Raw genomic sequence first — 17,448 nt, 5'->3', positions numbered from 1 at the left:
GTGACAGAGAGATAAGAAAAAGCAGCAGTGCGAGGCTGCCAGCAGTGGTAACTGCCAAGTGGCAGGGTCTGGCATTCCCAGAGTGCAGACAGTGGACAAAGAGTTGTATGTTTCCCGAGTGAGAAACGCCAGCAGGAGCTGGTCTGTGTTAGCGGTGGCCAGCACAGTAACTTCCAGTTTTCGCTGACCCAGTCTGAGTGTCGAGAACTTTGGGATGTGTGGGGGTCTTGTAAACTGCAGGGCTTGCTGACTCAGCAGCACTAGGTGCAGATCATGCGTGGCACTACCGAGGATCAGAGGTGGACTCGGTTGTGTGGAGTCTCAGAGGCCTCAGGCAGGAACCCACATGGGTGATGGCCAGCAGGGACCTGGCGCAGTGGCTCTCAGCACCTGCTAGCCCAGCGGGAGTCGCAGTGGTGCCACTGAGGATCAGGTGCTGACCCAGTGGCAGTGTTCTCAGACTGGAGCGCCAAAGTCTAGCGCTGTAATCTCCAATGCCACCAGCTCAGCTGGTAGGGGGGCGGCAGCTCGCTGGATGGAACCGGCGATCAGTGCCTCTTGGCAAAAGCCCCGGCACCATAGGCTCGCCTATGCAGGGCTGCCCACAGCGACTCAAGGGCACCAAGAACAGTAGCACCGTGTGGGGCTGAACCGGGAGTGCCAGGCTGCAGAGAAAGGAAAAATGGGCATATCGGGAGAAATTTTCTCCCAAAAAGAAAAGGACCTGAGGGTCTATGAGAATGAGATGGTTGTAGAAGACCAGGGGTGTCAGGGACTCTACCTCCTGGGGACAGAATATCACCAGGAACCCTTGATAATCTTAGAAATAGGTCGTCAGGAGGAAGAACTTGAATTTCTGGTAGATGTGGGGGCTGAAAGAACTTGTGTTTATAAAATTCCAAAGGGGTGTGAAAAGAGTCAAGATACCATGCAAGTAGTGGGCGCAAAAGGGGAAGGGTTTAAAGCATTAGTTATAAAGCCAGTGAAGTTTGAAGCGACAAATAAAATAGGAATAGGGGATGTTCTGTTAGTTCCAGAGGCAGGGTGCAATTTATTGGGATGGGATCTACAGGTGCAGTTGGGCATTGGGGCACTCCCAGAGGAAGGGAAAATGGTAGTTAAACTTCTCCAGTTAAAGGAGGAAGATGAAGAGAAGATTCATACCATGTGCGGGCAAAACTAGGAAAGTGAGGTAAATTAAACATGAATCCTATAGTAATAAAATTAGTACATGAAAACCATCCAGTTTGAGTACGACAGTACCCACTGTCCCCGGAAGGGAGACAAGAATTGCAGCTGGTGATCCAAGATTTGCTTGAAGGAGGGACCTTAGAACCATGTATGTCTCCTCATATTACAACCATATTGCCGGTAAAGAAGTCAGACGGAACTTACCGGCTTGTCCAAAACTTGAGGGAAGTGACAAAAAGAACAGTAAATCAATACCCAGTAGTGCCCAATCCCTATACATTACTGAGTAATATTCCCCCACCACACCAGTGGTTCAGTGTGATAGACTTGAAAGATGCTTTTTGGGCTTGCCCATTAGCAGAGAAATATAGGGATATATTTGCTTTCAAATGGGAGGACCTTAGTTCAGAAAGAAAGCAGCAACTTTGGTGGACAAGGTTACCCCAACGGTTTTCTGAATCCCCAGCCTATTTGGTCAAGCACTAGGAGATGTATTGCAACTTTTCTCCATCACACCCAAACTAAAATTTATCCAATATGCAGATGATTTCCTTCTCTCAGAAGAGGAGGAAAAGGAAGTCCGAGAATTCACCATAGTGTTATTGTATTTTCTGGGAAATCAAGGACTTTGGGTATCAAAAGGAAAACTCCTATTTGTAGAGCGTGAGGTAAAATATCTAGGACAAGTAATTTGTCAAGGAAGCCAGTGACTGAATCCTGAAAGGATTACGGGGATAGTCTCAATTCCACAGCCAAAAACTAAGAGGGAGGTTAGAAGGTTTTTAGGCTTGTTGGGATATTGTAAGCTATGGATTGAGGGATACACTCAGGCTGTCAAGCGCTTGTATGCTATCAGAAGAGGAGATTAGGTGGGAAAAGGATGATGAACAAAAGTTTGAAGATTTAAAACAGGAATTAGTCAGTGCACCAGCATTGAATCTTTCTGCCTTAGACAAACCTTCCTATCTATTTGTGGATATAGAAAAAGGGGTAGCCCACAGAGAACTGTCCCAGGACTGGGGAGGATCCAGGAAACCAGTGGCCTATTCATCATAACTGTCAGCTGGGAGTGGCCAACCTGCATTCAGGCAGTAGCAGTGACCGCCCTACTAGTAGAAGAAAGTAAGAAATTAACCTTTGAGGGAAAATAGAAAGTAGACACCCCACACTCAGTTAGAAGTATGCTAAGCCAAAAGGCTGGGAAATGGCTTACCGACTCTCAAGTGTTAAAGTATCAAGCCATTTTAATAGATAATGATATGGAGCTAATTGTGGATAACCATCTCAATCCTGCCCAGCCTTTGTATGGGGAACCAGGGGAAGGACTAGTGCATGATTGCCTAGAGGTTATTAATTATCAAACTACGGTAAGAAAGGACCTAATGGATCAACCGCTCCAAAGGGGAAGATGATTGTACATCAGTGGATCTTCAAGGGTAATCCAGGGGCACCGGGTGTCAGGGTATGCTATAATAGGTGAAAGGTTGGTAACCTTAGAAAGGGAAGAATTACCTTCAGCTGGTCATCCCATGCATATGAGTTATATGCCCTGAAACTAGCTCTGGAAATGTTAACACAAGAAAGAGGAACGGTGTTTACAGACTCAAAATATGCTTTTGGGGTAGTGCATACCTTTAGAAGGATTTGGGAAGAGAGTGGACTATTAAATTCAAAGGGAAAGGGATTGGTTCACAAAAAGCTTATTTTGAAGGTATTAGAAGCCTTACAATTACCAGAAGAAGTGGCAGTGGTATATGTTAAAAGACACCAAAATGGGGTTATTCTGGAGGCAAGGGGAAACAATTTGGCAGATTCGGAAGCTAAGGATGCGGCTGAGTCAGGGATGGAAAAATTAATCATGGTGTTAACCCCCACAGGAGAAATGCAAGAAATCCCTGTATTTAGTGAGACAGAAGAAAGAGAGCTCCTTGGAACAGGAGCAAAGAAAATGAGGGGAAGTGGAGATTACCAGATGGGAGGCAATTGTTAAATAAACCACTTGCCAAGAAAATGCTAGAAGGCATTTCTCAAAAGCATGGTACAACACATTGGGGTACCCAAGCACTGAGCAATCAATTCCTAAAGGATGGGCTGCATAGGAATTTTTGGAAGAGCTCAGCAGGTAACTGAATGGTGTGTGATATGTCAACAAGTAAATAGGAAAGTCATGAGAAGAACACTCAAAGGAGGGGGGGAACTAGCTTTACGGCCCTTTCAGAACACCCAGCTAGGCTTTACGGAGTTTCCTCAAGTACTATGGTAGAAATTTTTGCTAATGGTAGTAGATCACTTAACCCATTGGGTAGAGGCAGTACCCACTGCTAAAGCCAATGCCAGTGTTGTTAGTAAAACCCTCCTGGAATCAATAATTCCCCGATATGGGATGGTGAATAAGATCGATCCAGACCAAGGAACTCATTTTCCATCTAATATATTACAGCAAGTTGTTCAAGGCCTGGGGTAAAATGGGAGTTACACACTCCATGGCATCCACAGAGTTCTGGTCATTATGAAAAGATGATTCAAACTCTTAAGAGAACTCTAGTTAAGCTGATGATTGAAACTCAAATGCCATGGATAAAATTCCTCCCTTTAGCTCTGTTAAGAATTAGAACCCAAACCCGGTCAGATTTAGGAGTCTCACCCTAAAAAATGATGTTTGGACTACCTTTTTTGACCTTGCCACAGGAAGTTGCCACCTATAAGGAAGGGGAAGCAAATGCCAGGACATATGTCTCTTGTTGCAATGCATCGCCAACACCTGCGTGGGTGTTTCCATTTTGGGTAAGGAGTTTTATTTTCACCGCTGACTTTCAAGGAAGAAGACACAGAACTTTCTGTTCTTCACTCACCGTAATTGGCCCAGCACAGGGGTACTGGTTGGATCTTTGAAATGTACCTCAAAACTTGTAGCTGTTTCTATTGGGCAGCAAGCCAAAAACCCTCCTAAATCATTAAGTACATAAGAATGAGCACAGAGGTGCTCGGTGCTTTCCGGGGTGCCTTATCAGGTGCTAGAGGCTTCTCTGCACCGTGCATGGCTTTTGCCTTTGTTTTGTATTGTTTGTTATCTTCTATCTTAATTAAAACCTTTTTCTTTTCAAGCACACCTGATCCGCTGTCTCGTAATTATTTTTAAGCCGTTTCTGGGAGTTTGCAGGTCAGCCCTCGGAGCTTGATACATCTTCATGGGGCTTGTAACACACTGGCCACCATGCAGCCTGTATCAAATCAAACAATTGGCGCTTGAGCTTGGACCTCTTATATTGAGATGGCCAGGTCGAGTTCTGTAGACTGGCCATCCATCTACACAGACCATATTTTTCCCTTGGTTTTTTTTTTAAGTTGGGCCTGTGCTGAATTTTTTGGTGGTGAAAAAAACCCACCAGATTTGGGGGCAAAATGCCAGAAGAGAGGGTATTTTAGGCAACTTCCCATGCTGGTGGGAGGGAGACATTAGCTAGAACTGGATCCTAGAACACGAAGCGAAGTCTGAAGGACTGACTTCACTCTCCTGAGAGGGAACACCCTGGTCTGGCAGAGCCAAGACTGCAGGCAGAGTCGCCGCGATTCTATGGAAGCCAGAAGATAACCAAGGGACCTGGGGAAGCCTCTGAAAGCTGTTCCAGTGAGTTAAAAAGCACCCAGATTTCAGTAGTCCAGTGAAACATTTATTTAATTTTAATTTTAAGTTGGCAATTTAAGACCTTAATTTTGAGAAGAAACGCTCAAAGGCTTGTTAAATGAGTCTAGAAACAATTCCTGAGGTACGGCAGCAGAAAAACTTAGACGCAACTTTGTGTGGGGTGGAAGATAAGCAATCTATAGTAAAAAGAGAGCTCTACTTTGAGACTTCATAACAACAGAAAGTGAAAAACCTCACAGTGAGTTGAAACATACCTGAAACTGCAAAGAAAAAAGGCATGCTTTAATTCTGCCGTCCTGCGAAGCAACGTGTTTCTTACACCAACCCTGAAAGTTAGGGAGCAGACTGATCCAGACAATTCCAATCTGTCTTTCCACCCCCCCTTCCTCCCATGTGGGGACTGAGTAAGCCCTGGCCAGGCAAGCTTGCTCTTTGACCCCTTAACCCTTCTGTCCTTTTGTGTTCCTGTTATCCTCCTTCTGGTGGTAGTCCCAAGATTCAAGTTCATGAAGTTAGCTGTGCGAACTTTTGAAAAGACCGTGCCGAGGGTGATTTCTTTGTGAACAAAGGAAGAGCACGTGTTCGGAGCCATCTTGCTACAGCATGGGATTTTGCCCCTCATGAGTAAGTACCACCGAGCCCTGCCTTGCAGAGCATGCCTTCTCTGACAGTCACAGAGTCCCCTCCCAACCCAGTTTTGGGACACACCCCTTTTATGGGCGGTACCTAGTCCCAGCCCCAGCATGGAACGATATGGCCCTAGCTGTAACTAGTGTGGCCAAAACTGATGTCTCCGAAACTACCCCCTCCAACATGGCAGCCACCATTCAGCCGGAAGTAAACAAAACCCCTATCCAAAGTATATTGGCTCTTACAAATCCCACAATCTCTCTGATGCATCAGGGGATGAGTTTCAGTCATTGCATGGAGCAGCACGCCCCTGGGGGTGCCCGAGTGAAACCGACACAAGCAGCATGGGGAGGGAGCTTCCCCTCCTGACCTCCTGTGCCCGGCAGGAGATGAAGACCAGCCCAAAGCAAGAGCCCGAACCAGATGCTGCAGCAGAGCCTGGTGGGAGCAGACTGTGAGGCAGCGGCTGCCAGCCCCTGCACTGAGGCCGCAGTGACAAGAGACAGAGCTGGGACCCCTGAACTAGCCCTATGCCAGCTCCGGCCAGGTAGAGTCAAGCTACCCTGGTCCTGGCTCCGAATTGCTGGCGGGACAAAGTGAAAGCAAGGTGGCTTCTCTGCTAGGCTCTCTGGGAGCCAAGAAAAGCTGTGAGAGAGAGAAGCAGCAGCTCTCAATGAGAACAGATGACATTTACAAAAAATAAGAAACTTTGCAAAGCAGAAACAGCCGACCATGCCGTCTCATCAACACCAGATACAAGATTTGCAGTAAAGACGTAACATTAAATTCACCAAAGAAGGTCAATGTACCTTGAAAATACTGCGAGACCCTAACCTATTTTTTAATTTTATTTGCAGTTTTAGAAGAAAATCTACAGCCTTTGTAAGCTAATTTCCAGTGAAACTTCAAGGAAAAAAATATAATAATCTAAAATAAGTTTTTATATTTTGTTAATTGAGCAAAACAATATTAACTTGCCCAAAAGTCCATATCACAACTAATTATAAAAGCTAAGTTCCAAATATTTTCCTTCTCAGGAAAAGATTTTTCACTTCAAAATTCAAAAGTTTTACAAATTGCCCTCATAGATTTTGCGAAAAAATTCTCTATTCATTACCCTAAATCATGAAGTTATTAAATTCATCTTTGAAATTAATTTAGGAACCTTTAAAAAATAATAACCCCCCTAAAACCGTTTGGTTGGGGTTTTTTTTACAGATAACTCACAAAAATCTCAGAACCCTGCGATCACATAATAAAATCCAGACACCAAAAAATAAAAATCAGATTTTAAAAAAGTAAAAAGCCATGTCTCAAAATCACACTAGCAGCTGCTGTGCATGGTTTTTTTAAGTTAAAAATAACCAAACTTTTTTAAGTTTAAAAAATTCTTTTTATGTTGCTGGTATAGTAAAAAAAGGAAAAATATGTCTGCTGAAAGAAAATTTCTAGGAGCCAAAAGATATCATTTACTTGAAAATTAATTTTTTTTTCCTTCTCAACAGGAACTTTACTTCTTACACATATTACATCACACATACATTAAACAGGCTTAAATAAGCCATGAATTATTTCATCAAAATATATCAGCAGTTAGAAAAATGTTCACATATCTCAAAATCAAGCCAAAGCAATATTACAATCATATCCAGACTGCCAAAAAACTTAATTGTAACAGAAAAACAGGGGTTAAACCCCCAAAGTTAAAAGCAGACAGATGTCATATAGTGTCAGTCATTTAAATAATTAAACACGTACTTCTTTCTATCAACATATTTTAAAAGCATTTTCTGCCTCAGCACATAAAAGAAAAAAACCAAAAAAGTAATAAAACATTTCTTGCAAGCATTCTTAATGCCAAAACACACATTTCTCACAAATTGCGTGAGTTTTTCAACGTATGAGACATCAAATTTACCACACATATAACTAATTCATCCAAAAGCCAGTCTATTGTAAAAAAAGCACACAGATTACTGAAAACACTCCTTGAAAGATAAAAATGGGGACGTATGTAGAGGTTTTATCTACTATAGAAAGGTTGAACTAAGCTATGTGTATGTTATTTAATCTCTCATATTCATAAAATATCCAGAAACAGCACAGATTTTGGATCCTGTTCTCTGTGGCACCTGTATGTCTCCACAGGTGCAGACTCTGAGTGAGTCCCTGCAAAAGATGTCAAGCTGCAAAATGAAAGAACAGCAGAACACACGGGGAATGCCTGGGGAAGAGCATGCAAAGGCCATTGGGTGACCACAGACCACAGCTTCAAAAAGATTTCTACACTTTGACACAACCCAACAGCATGGATGTGGGAGCATTTTCAAAGCAGAGATGGAGTTTTTGTGAAATTTGCACTAGATAAAGATTACTCAGCAAAGTATTCTTTGCACTGAAAAAGTTTTTATAAGTTATTGCTGTGATGATAATATTATTTTCTTGTTTTCAAGTTGTATGTTGAAGAAGTTGAAGGGTTTTGTTAGTCCCAGTTCTATATAAAGAAGAAAATATAGTTCTCTTGAAAGCATCTCACCAGACAAAGGCAAATTATTAGTTCCAAAGCAATGAGAGACTGAATTTTGATGTTAAAACATTAATAATTTAAATAATTGCCTAGAAAAAGAAGAAAGGATAACAAATTTAAAATTACTTAATCCATAAAACTACAGTTAAGTTATAGAACCAAATTATAAGCAATAAGTTATTAGCCCAGCTATAATTATCAGAAAAGAGTGAGAATTTTTTCAAAGTAACTTTTTTTTTTTTTTTTTTTTTGTCTTTCTGTAATAGAATTCTAAAAGGTTGAGATGTTGTGGTGCACCCCAACACCCAAGTGGGTGTTGCCATTTTGGGTAAGGAGTTTTATTTTCATCCCTGACTTTCAAGGAAGAAGACACAGAACTTTCTGTTCTTCGCTCACCATAATTGGCCCAGCACAGGGGTACTGGTTGGATCTTTGAAATGTACCTCAAAACTTGTAGCTGTTTCTATTGGGCAGCAAGCCAAAAACCCTCCTAAATCATTAAGTACATCAGAATGAGCACAGAGGTGCTCGGTGCTTTTCGGTGTGCCTTATCAGGTGCTAGAGGCTTCTCTGCACCGTGCACGGCTTTTGCTTTTGTTTTGTATTGTTTGTTATCTTCTATCTTAATTAAAACCTTTTTCTTTTCAAAGCACACCTGATCCGCTGTCTCGTAATTATTTTAAAGCCGTTTCTGGGAGTTTGCAGGTCAGCCCTCAGAGCTTGATACATCTTCATGGGACTTACAACACGCTGGTCACTACACAGCCTGTATCAGTCTATGGCACAAACCTTAAAAGGGCTAAGGCATAAAGGGGTAATTCTGCAAACTACCACCCTGGGTTTCAAAATTCATAGTATTAATCCTGAAAATTGGGTAATGATAAGTCATGGAAAGATCAGCCTCTAAACCCTCAGTGGGAAGGTCCTTTCCAGGTATTGCTCACCACTGGATCAGCTGTGCAAACCACAGAGTAGGGATGGATGGTCTCATGCTAACAGAGTTAAAGGCCCAGTGGAAGAACCCAAAGAATGGACTATAACAGTCTTCAGACTGGGTGAGACGAGATTGACTGTTAAGCAGAGACCGAGAGATAACCAGAGAAGCGCCAGGAGGTGTGAAAAGTAGAGTCAAGCTTCCACCAGTCAGCTCGAGGACTGATTTAAGTAACACATTGGGCAGGGAGTTTGAACTGTATCAGTTATTAATGTAAATGTTCTGTTTTAATGGATGGAGATTGCAAGCATCTATTGAGGGGAGGTACACAGGGAACAGTAAGAGGTGCTGGGGTGGTTTGCTTAGGAACTAACAAGTGTAAGGCAAGAAATAGAAGACAAGACTGGGTTGGCCCCTGTGTTCGCCACTGAGAAGATTCTATAGCCCTGCTGCCAGCAGCAACCCCGTAGGCATGGTAAGGTGGGGGCAAAAAGGCCATACCAGACCTCTATCATTCCTCATCTATCTTTTCCTTCAAAACCCAATACGGGCGCAATTAACAACTGGGACTAGAGGGCAAGACCAAGTTGGCCTCTATACTCACCCCAAAGATACACCTGCTATGGGTAGCAACCCGATTGGCATGGTTGATGGGGGTAAAACACCATACCAGAACTCTGTGATCCCCTTTTGTCTGCTCCAAACAATTAATCAATAAGTGTGCCTAAAGAAAACCTGAGGTTTTTTTCTGTTCCCACTGTCCATGCCCACATCAACAGATGCTAGCATGACTAGTTAAAAAAATTTTAACTTTGAGAAGTAGGAGTAGATTATCAGAATCGAAAATGGGAGTTAATTGTTTGAGCCAAATGACTTGGAGAAAAGGAAAAGGGGGGTTATAGATAAATAACAAGATGGTTGGTTCACACAATTAAGGGATAAATATTATGTGTATGTTAGAAGAAGTTTTGTACATGTGTAGCAGATATGGACTATAATTGAATCACCCAGACTGGGCCTCATCCTGAGGCCTGTAGGAGTTTAGTGGCACAGGTGGAAATTCAGTGCCAAGAGTGTGGCGCAGTTAGAATTATAACTTAAGGTGTTAGCAAGGGTTGGAAGGTTTTATAGTAGTTAGCAAGTACAGTAATTGGTATGGACACAGTAGCTGCCTTAAGAGTTTATTCAACCATAAGTGTTTACATTCTTTCCTGTGCTGTGTGCCAATGAGAATACACCTGTAACTGTAAACTATATAGACTGTATGAAATCTGCCATCTTGGATGAAATAAACGGAGAACGTAGCATTGATCATATTGGTTGGATCTGCATTTTGCTCTCGACCAAACTCCCTGGTTATTTTAGGGTCACCTCACGGTTTAGATGCATTGTAATATGTCCTCCCATAGTCCTCTTTCCCTTACACTGTTGTCACACTATGGCCTTGGCAATCAGGGCACTGGAGGAGGGCCAGTTTGTTACTGTGGCAACACCTGACCTCCAATCAGGATGTAAGAAAGTGATCTCCACCAATGGACAGTGAAGAAGGGGGTTGACTGAGAAGACTTGGGGAGGGGCTTGGAGTATAAAAGGCAAAGGATCCATTTGGTAGATGAGTATATGGCTGCTGGTCATAGACTCCCAGCGCTGCCCTTTCTCCTTATTCAGTCTTTTGTTGTATTTTGTTAAGGTTTAATAAACCTTTGAAATTTTAAAAGTGAGGGTAATTTTTCACAGGAGCAATATCTAGGAAAGAGATTTGTGTCCTGCTTTGTGCCTGGAAAGAAATGTCCACTGTTACCATATCAGAGATGACATGGTGACTATCAAAGTAGATTTAGATTTCTAGATTAGCTTTAAAAACCCTGCACAACAATTCTGGTGAAAGCAGATGTCAAGGAACAGGTATGAAAACCTATCTGAGTTCTGCATTCAAGTGTCTTTCACGAAATCCATGATTCTAAGATTAATTCTCACCATTTCAATGTGACATTTATATTTCACCCCCACAAACAGGAGTAACTTACCACAGACAGCATGTTTGGAAAGAATTTGTCATGAAAACAAAACTAAAGCCAATAAACTGATGCTGATGAGCCTGGAGTAAAAACCAAAGATGACTCAAGGATTTCTGATCTGATGAAAGAAATACCTTTCAGATGCCTTTAAAATGAAATCAAAACTGGATCAGGTTGGTGGTTAATACACATTCACTGATGACAGGAATTTACATGATAGACAAAATAATTTTTGTTTGGTTTGCTACAAAACTCTCATCAGTTCAAATAAGTCTCTATCAAGATTATTTGATTTCAGCCTGTGGAAAACAACTACCCAAACCTGGTTGAATTAAATCATGACCAGAAATTAAAACCAAAAATCAATAGCGATATACTTCTGGAAACAAAATAATGACTTTTCATTGGGAAATGTACAATATGTAGGTGAAGGAACATTACCTTAGGCAGTGGTTTCTCCTTAGCACAGTTGATCCCCCCAACAAAGACCATGTTGGGCATCACTGGCCTGACGTACTCGAACACAAAGTCAAACCTCAGGAGCCAAACGGCAGCGGAGTTCACAAGATCCGTGAGGGACACATCCCTCTGAAGAACTTCTGAGGAAAACTTGAGTGCTTCTTCATAGAAACCATTGCAGTAGTCAAGCTCCAGGAGGGAAATCAGGGCATTTTCTACCCTCTGGAAAAAGGTCATGTGGTCTGAGTTGAAGCTGAAGAGTCTCGGGATGTAGGACAGAGGGCTCGGGCACTGTGGGGCTGCAAAGTGCAGGTTGCAACCGAATCCCCTCATGAAGAATACAAAAGGAAGGGAGAGGTGATGGGCCAGGATGGGCCCACACAAGAAGATCGGATCTGTTAGGATGGCATCAAAGCCACTTTGGTTGAGGAACCTCAGGGTCTCCTGGCTGCGGAACAGGTCCTTGCACTGCCCAAAGAAGGTGTTGTAAGTGTGCAGATAGGCCTTGTACATTGCTAGGACATTGAGGGGGAAAGGCTTCTCCGTCAGGTGCACAGTGACATATTCCTGAAATACATTATCCAGTTCTTCCAGGGTCTGCCTCACCGGGTGCGTGACCACCTTGTAGGCCTGTGTTGTCTCCATATGCCAGCTCACCTCAGGAACCAGCACCACCACCTCGTGTCCTCTCTCGCTCAGCTTCTCCACCACTTCCTTCATGCTCAGCCAGTGGCTTCCCACCATGGGCACCACCAGGAGCTTCCCTCCGTTTGAGAAACTGGGCAGGAGCAGGAGGATGGAAATCCAGGCACAGCAAAGCCTTAATGCCATGTTGTTGTGATTGGGGTAGGGGCTGTGGAAGTGATTTCTCCTGCAGGTTGTAGCTTGTAGATACTTTGGAAAGCAACTGATGAGTGGATTTGTAGCACTGTCCTCTCTTATAATCCTGTTGTTAATGATTCACAGCTTTGGATCGTGGTTGGTTTATCTTACCTTTTCCCTCCTTACTTCGAACGCCAGGATTTGGTGACCTTTTCAATGCTGAGTCATTGGAGTTCCTCAGTTTTCAATGAGCTTCTTGACCTGCTACTGGGATTCCTCAGGACTCCTCATCTTTGTTGTGTCTTGTGATACACCTTGGCCAGGACCCAGGGAGGTGACCTTGCTGTCAACAACTCCCAAGCCCACAGCAGCAAATGAAAACAGCCTCTCCATGTTGGAGACATGTTGGAGACACATCTCTCAGGTGATTCCTGCAGAGATGGAGCAGGAGACCCTCAGGACAAGGCTGAGGCCCTTCTGAGCTGGCAGGAATCTCCTCAGTGTCAGGGACACCACCAAAATGTGCTGAGAGAGTGTCATGGGTTGATATAGTTTGGTTTTTTTGGTTAATAGAACATCGTTGCACTAGGACCTTAAAATTCTCTGGGAAGGATGGGGACCTATTAGGGGTCATGTTTTGGGTTGACATGCAGTTCTGACCACTCAGAAAATTGAATGCAACTTCTGGTAATACCCATATAAACAGAGACTGGGTTTGAGAGTTTCTCTTTCCCCCCATCTGGTGGCCAGGTAACATCGTGGGCAGCCAAGGAGGGCCTGGCTTAGGCCCTGCTGCCCCAGGGAGGCTGGGCTCAGCTGAGCCCCCAAGAGCTCGCAGCGAAGGCAGGGCCAGATGAGTTTTGCCCCGCACTGTGTGCCGGTGGCAGTGCTGCAGTCTGGCAGGGCTGGCCCCGTGTCTGGGGCTGCGTGGGGATTGGGGCGGGTTGTGGCAGGGCCATGCCCTGGCCCCCCTGGCTGCCAGCACCCCTGGCCTGGGAGCGGGGGGAATGGGATCTCCCCCCACCCTACGCTGGGCCTTACAGAGCAGCTTTGAGCGCCTCATGCCTTCAGATCACGGGGTGGAAAAGAAAGCATTCAAAAGCATTCATCAGCTTCACCCACCCACCCTCACCGGCATGGCTTTGAAAAATTTGGGCTGCTGCAGCAGAGATCACATAACCACTGCAGGCCTGGGCAAGCTTTAACTCTTTCCTGACACACATTGAGACTTTCTTAGACTCTAACCCTTCTCAGAGATGAGAGAAAAGGCCAAATTCGGGACATGTAAAGGGACAATATGGAAATCTTAAAGTCAGTAAAGGAAGAGTGAGTTTTTAAGTGATAGAGATGACAAGTTGCCTTGGTTTTAGGCTGAAAATCTCCTACGGGTTATGGTAGCAGGCCATAATATGCTAGAATAATCCTTTAAATCGTGGACAGTGTGAACTGGGGAGATGATTTGTGGATTTGTGCAAAGGTATCTGTGATGGAGTGAGTGAATATTGAATTAGAAACTGTGATTTGGGTGATCTCATGAGAGGTTTGAACAGAGAGAGATGAGAAGAAGCCCCCTGCCAGTGAAGAAGTGAGAAGACATCTCTGTTCCTTGAGTTGAAAAATCCTTTGCATTTGAAATTGCTCATTTTTTAAAGGTATGACCCCAATCTGTGAGTCTACGGCCCATATGTAGTCATGGGAAAGGCTCTGTGATATGGGAAGTTCCACAGCTGCAGAAGTTTCCTGGGCAGACTGCTTTTGTACGATTTAGAAGCCACAAGTAGACTGTTTCTCTTGTGGAAAGTTACCAAACAACACGAGAGAGTTCTCTCAAAGACTGAATGAACGAATGCCTATTTTTTAAGTGGTACTTGTTAAGAATGGGCCAGGAGATCAGCTCCTTTGATAATGGCCTTTATTGAAGACAGCCTGGGTGGGGGCTCGAGGGGCTACGCACACCACTGCTGCTCCCAAGATGACGCAGAGGAGGAGGAGATCAGCTCCGCCACACGGCAGATCTGGGCCTTCCGTCCTCGTGAGAGTCTCTAGGAAGATGCTGCCTCATGGTCTAGGGCTGTCTGTCTGGTTAAGTGCTTGTTAGAGTTACAGTGATGAGGTGGAACTCAGCTCTGATTGGTTTGAGGTTCATTATTGTTCTGACGGCCTGGAGTAGTTATTCTCAGTCCTTGGTTTTATGTTGGCTCATTGCTGTTGGGTATTGGATGGTACCGGAGGTCTCGAATTTGCATATGGTCTTGGGCACACGTTCTCCTGGGAGCAGCAGAACTGATACCCGATGGAAAAGGGGTATAGGTGCAGTATGAACGGTAATTAAATGGATCTTAACTTATCAAAAAACATTAACAATTAACAATTTATAGAAGAAACCATTAACCTTAAAAACATACAACAATTAACTAGCACTTTATTCAAGAACTGGTGTTTTGGGATTTGATCCTCCACAGTACTGACCTGGAGTTCTGAGTTCTGCCTCTTTACATTGTTCGTAGAAAGTGAACAGTTTGTGGTGGAAGAAAGGGTTGGTTTAGAAATTCATTTGTGGTGGGGCTTTTATTTTTTCCTTTTCTTATTTTTTCTTTTACTGTATGTTAATAAAATCTATCTGTTTTACTTTTTAGTTAGGCCTGTTTTCGCCTTTTTCTCCCAAAACCCTACCTCCCAATTACCGAACAAAATTTGGCGAACCAAACTGTCTACAGAGAGGCTGACCTCTCTCTGTCTTGCCCAAGTTCTCACTTTACAGAGTTGTTTCCCAGCCTGGGAGGTGGCCCTCAGGTAGCTGAAAACTCCTGCCCACCAGGAAGAAGACCAGCACTAAATGTGTTTTAGCAACCACTGCAGCCTCAGGTTTCAGACCTGACTCAGCCAAGGGGCAGGATCAGCACGGACGTGATTTCCCCAGCCTCACAGCATTGCCATTGATGCCAACATTACAAATAATGCACCCCAGGATATTCACCCCAGCCATGCAGCCTCCATCCCTCAGGCACACAACTTCTCTCATCTCCCTTCATACCACGGTCAATGTACCAAAATGAACTGCATGTTGTTTTCCTCAGATCAGCCTTATTGATTTTTTCCTGTTTTACCATGGTCTTTGATTATTTGTACTGGGAAGATGGCAGAGAGCAGTTTTATGTCAGGATGGCTTTTGAGAAAACAAAACTTTTGAGCGTCAGAGTAGGAGGGAGAAGCTCTGTGGTAAAAGAGACCAAGATACTCTCTGAAGCTACTATTCTAAACTCTAAAGAAAAAACATCATAGGAACAACTACTAAGTTTGTTCAGATTTTTATAAAGCACACTTGGAACTGAGCAGTGGGAAGCTGATCAGTTTAGCAAACAGCATTTTCCCACAACAAAAAGATTAACTTGTGTATTTTGTGATGGCACCCCAGGTGTTTGCTGAAGTGGGATAAGGAGAGGGCTGGCAGGGAAATGTCCTGCCCTCCCCTCCCTCCTGCTGCAGGATCAATTTTCCATCCAAGTCTTCAGTGTAAGGAATGGGTGCAAAGGCAATCCCAGGATGGGTGAAGTTAATCAGTACCTCAGTGTTGGTGAATTTGCCAAAAACTCCCTCACTTGGCCTGGTTAGCCCAGGTTATCCCAGCCAGGAGTTCTGGAATTTGCTGGGTTCAAGGCAGGGCGAGTTTAAAATCGCTCCCTGCTCACACGTGAGCTAAAGGAGAGTGGGAAGGCTGGATTTTGTGCAAAGTCACAAATTTGGGGGCAGCCTTGTCCAGAGCTGGGAAAGGCATTAAAAATTCTCCTGAGTGTGAAAAATCAAACCCTAAAGTACGAGCTCTTGGTTAAAGTTGTGATCATTAGAAGTGACTGTTACAAGTTTACTTGTTCAGTATTGTTGAATAGGTTAAAGACTTGTTCATTTGTTTCCCTTTACCCCTATCCCTCATCCCCCCATTCCATACTGGTACCCTGTTTGTAACTGTATCCTTCCCAGCAGGCATTGCCTCCGCTGCTCCCTGCACACCCCTAATGGCGACAACACCACCTGACATGCAAACCAGAGAACTCCCATGGACCACATCGCCCAAAGGAAGTGGAATGGACACCTAAAAACCCCTAGAGCCAGCGAGCCGTTGCCCAGACAGGACTCCAAACTACACCAGTGAGCAGGGAAAAAACATCGGGCTACTTGCTGGGGCTCCTTGCCTCGTCACCGTCAGTTGAATGACACCCGCTCTGCATGACTACCCTGGACTTACAACAAGCCAGGGTCTTCCCAGGGACTCTGGCTAGGACGGAAGCCCCAGCCCTGCCGTGCCACAGAGCTGAACACCTCCTCCTCTTGTGTCATCCATCGGGAGCAGCGGCGATGTGCGCGCCCCTGGGGCCCCCACCCAGAGCTGTTTTCAATAAAGGCTATTAAAAAGGAACTGGTGTCCTGGCCCGTTTTTAACACCGAGCTGCGGCAACTGGGGGTGTTTATGGAGAAAAGGAGGCTCCAGGGGGACCTTGTCACTCTCTATGACTCCCTGACAGGAGGAGAGGTGGGATCGAGCTGTCTTGCTGTGTCCCAAGGGAAAGGATGAGAGGAAATGGATTTAAGTTGCACCAGGGCAGGTTGAGAGTGGGTATTAGGAAAAAAAAAATATCACTGGAAGAATGGTTAAGCATTGGAAAAATTTGCACAGGGAGATGGTAGAGTCACCATCTCTTGAAGTGTCCAAGAGGAGCCTGGATGTGGCATTTGGGGATGTGGTTTAGGGGTGATGATGGCAGTGGTGGCGTGAGGCTGGGCCTGGTGATCCTGCAGGTCTTTTCCAAGCTTGATGATTCTGTCAGGTGCACACTGGGCCATTCCAGGCTCAGGAATTATTAGGGAATACTCAGGAGGAAATTATTAGGGTAGCTCCAACACACAGACCAAGGTTGGAATAAATCCATGACTGGAGATCCCAAAATACCTCTTATAAATCCATGAGAGGAGATCCCCAAGCCCCACTAATAAATCCATGGCAGGAGATGCCAAACACCTCTTATAAATCCAGACAGAGATGCCAAAACCGCTCTAATATATCTATGACAGGAGATGCCACATCCCTCTAATAAGTTCAAGACAATAGATCCCCAAGCCCCTCCAGTAAATCCATGAAAGGTGGTCCCCAAACACCTGAAAAAAATCCATGCCAGGAGATCCCAACCCCCCCCAATATATTAATGAAGAGAGAGCCCCAAATCCT

At 44.3% G+C, this 17,448-nt stretch overlaps 1 protein-coding gene across 1 annotated transcript; it reads right to left on the bottom strand.

Annotated features, from left to right (window-relative positions):
* Positions 1-548: 548 nt before the first annotated feature.
* On the bottom strand, positions 549-12,296 carry LOC136293037 (UDP-glucuronosyltransferase 1-6-like). Its single transcript, XM_066189299.1, has 2 exons — positions 11,388-12,296; positions 549-665 (listed from the first exon to the last, which is right to left on the bottom strand). Exons 1-2 carry the CDS (start codon positions 12,234-12,236, stop codon positions 549-551), a joined length of 966 nt encoding a protein of 321 aa, XP_066045396.1. The 5' UTR covers positions 12,237-12,296.
* Positions 12,297-17,448: the final 5,152 nt, after the last annotated feature.

The sequence above is a fragment of the Chamaea fasciata genome, unplaced genomic scaffold (genome assembly GCF_029207755.1).
Source record: "Chamaea fasciata isolate MVZ Bird 193981 ecotype frontalis unplaced genomic scaffold, bChaFas1.0.hap1 SCAF_8, whole genome shotgun sequence".
NCBI lineage: Eukaryota > Metazoa > Chordata > Aves > Passeriformes > Sylviidae > Chamaea > Chamaea fasciata.
This window is presented reverse-complemented; position numbering and strand designations above follow the sequence as displayed.

Excerpts from the sequence above, each read along its gene's own strand:
- LOC136293037 (XM_066189299.1), bottom strand. The coding sequence starts at position 12,236 with ATGGCATTAAGGCTTTGCTGTGCCTGGATTTCCATCCTCCTGCTCCTG. Across the intron at positions 666-11,387 it reads AGGAGAAACCACTGCCTAAG|CCTGGCACTCCCGGTTCAGC; the intron begins GTAATGTTCCTT and ends CTTTCTCTGCAG.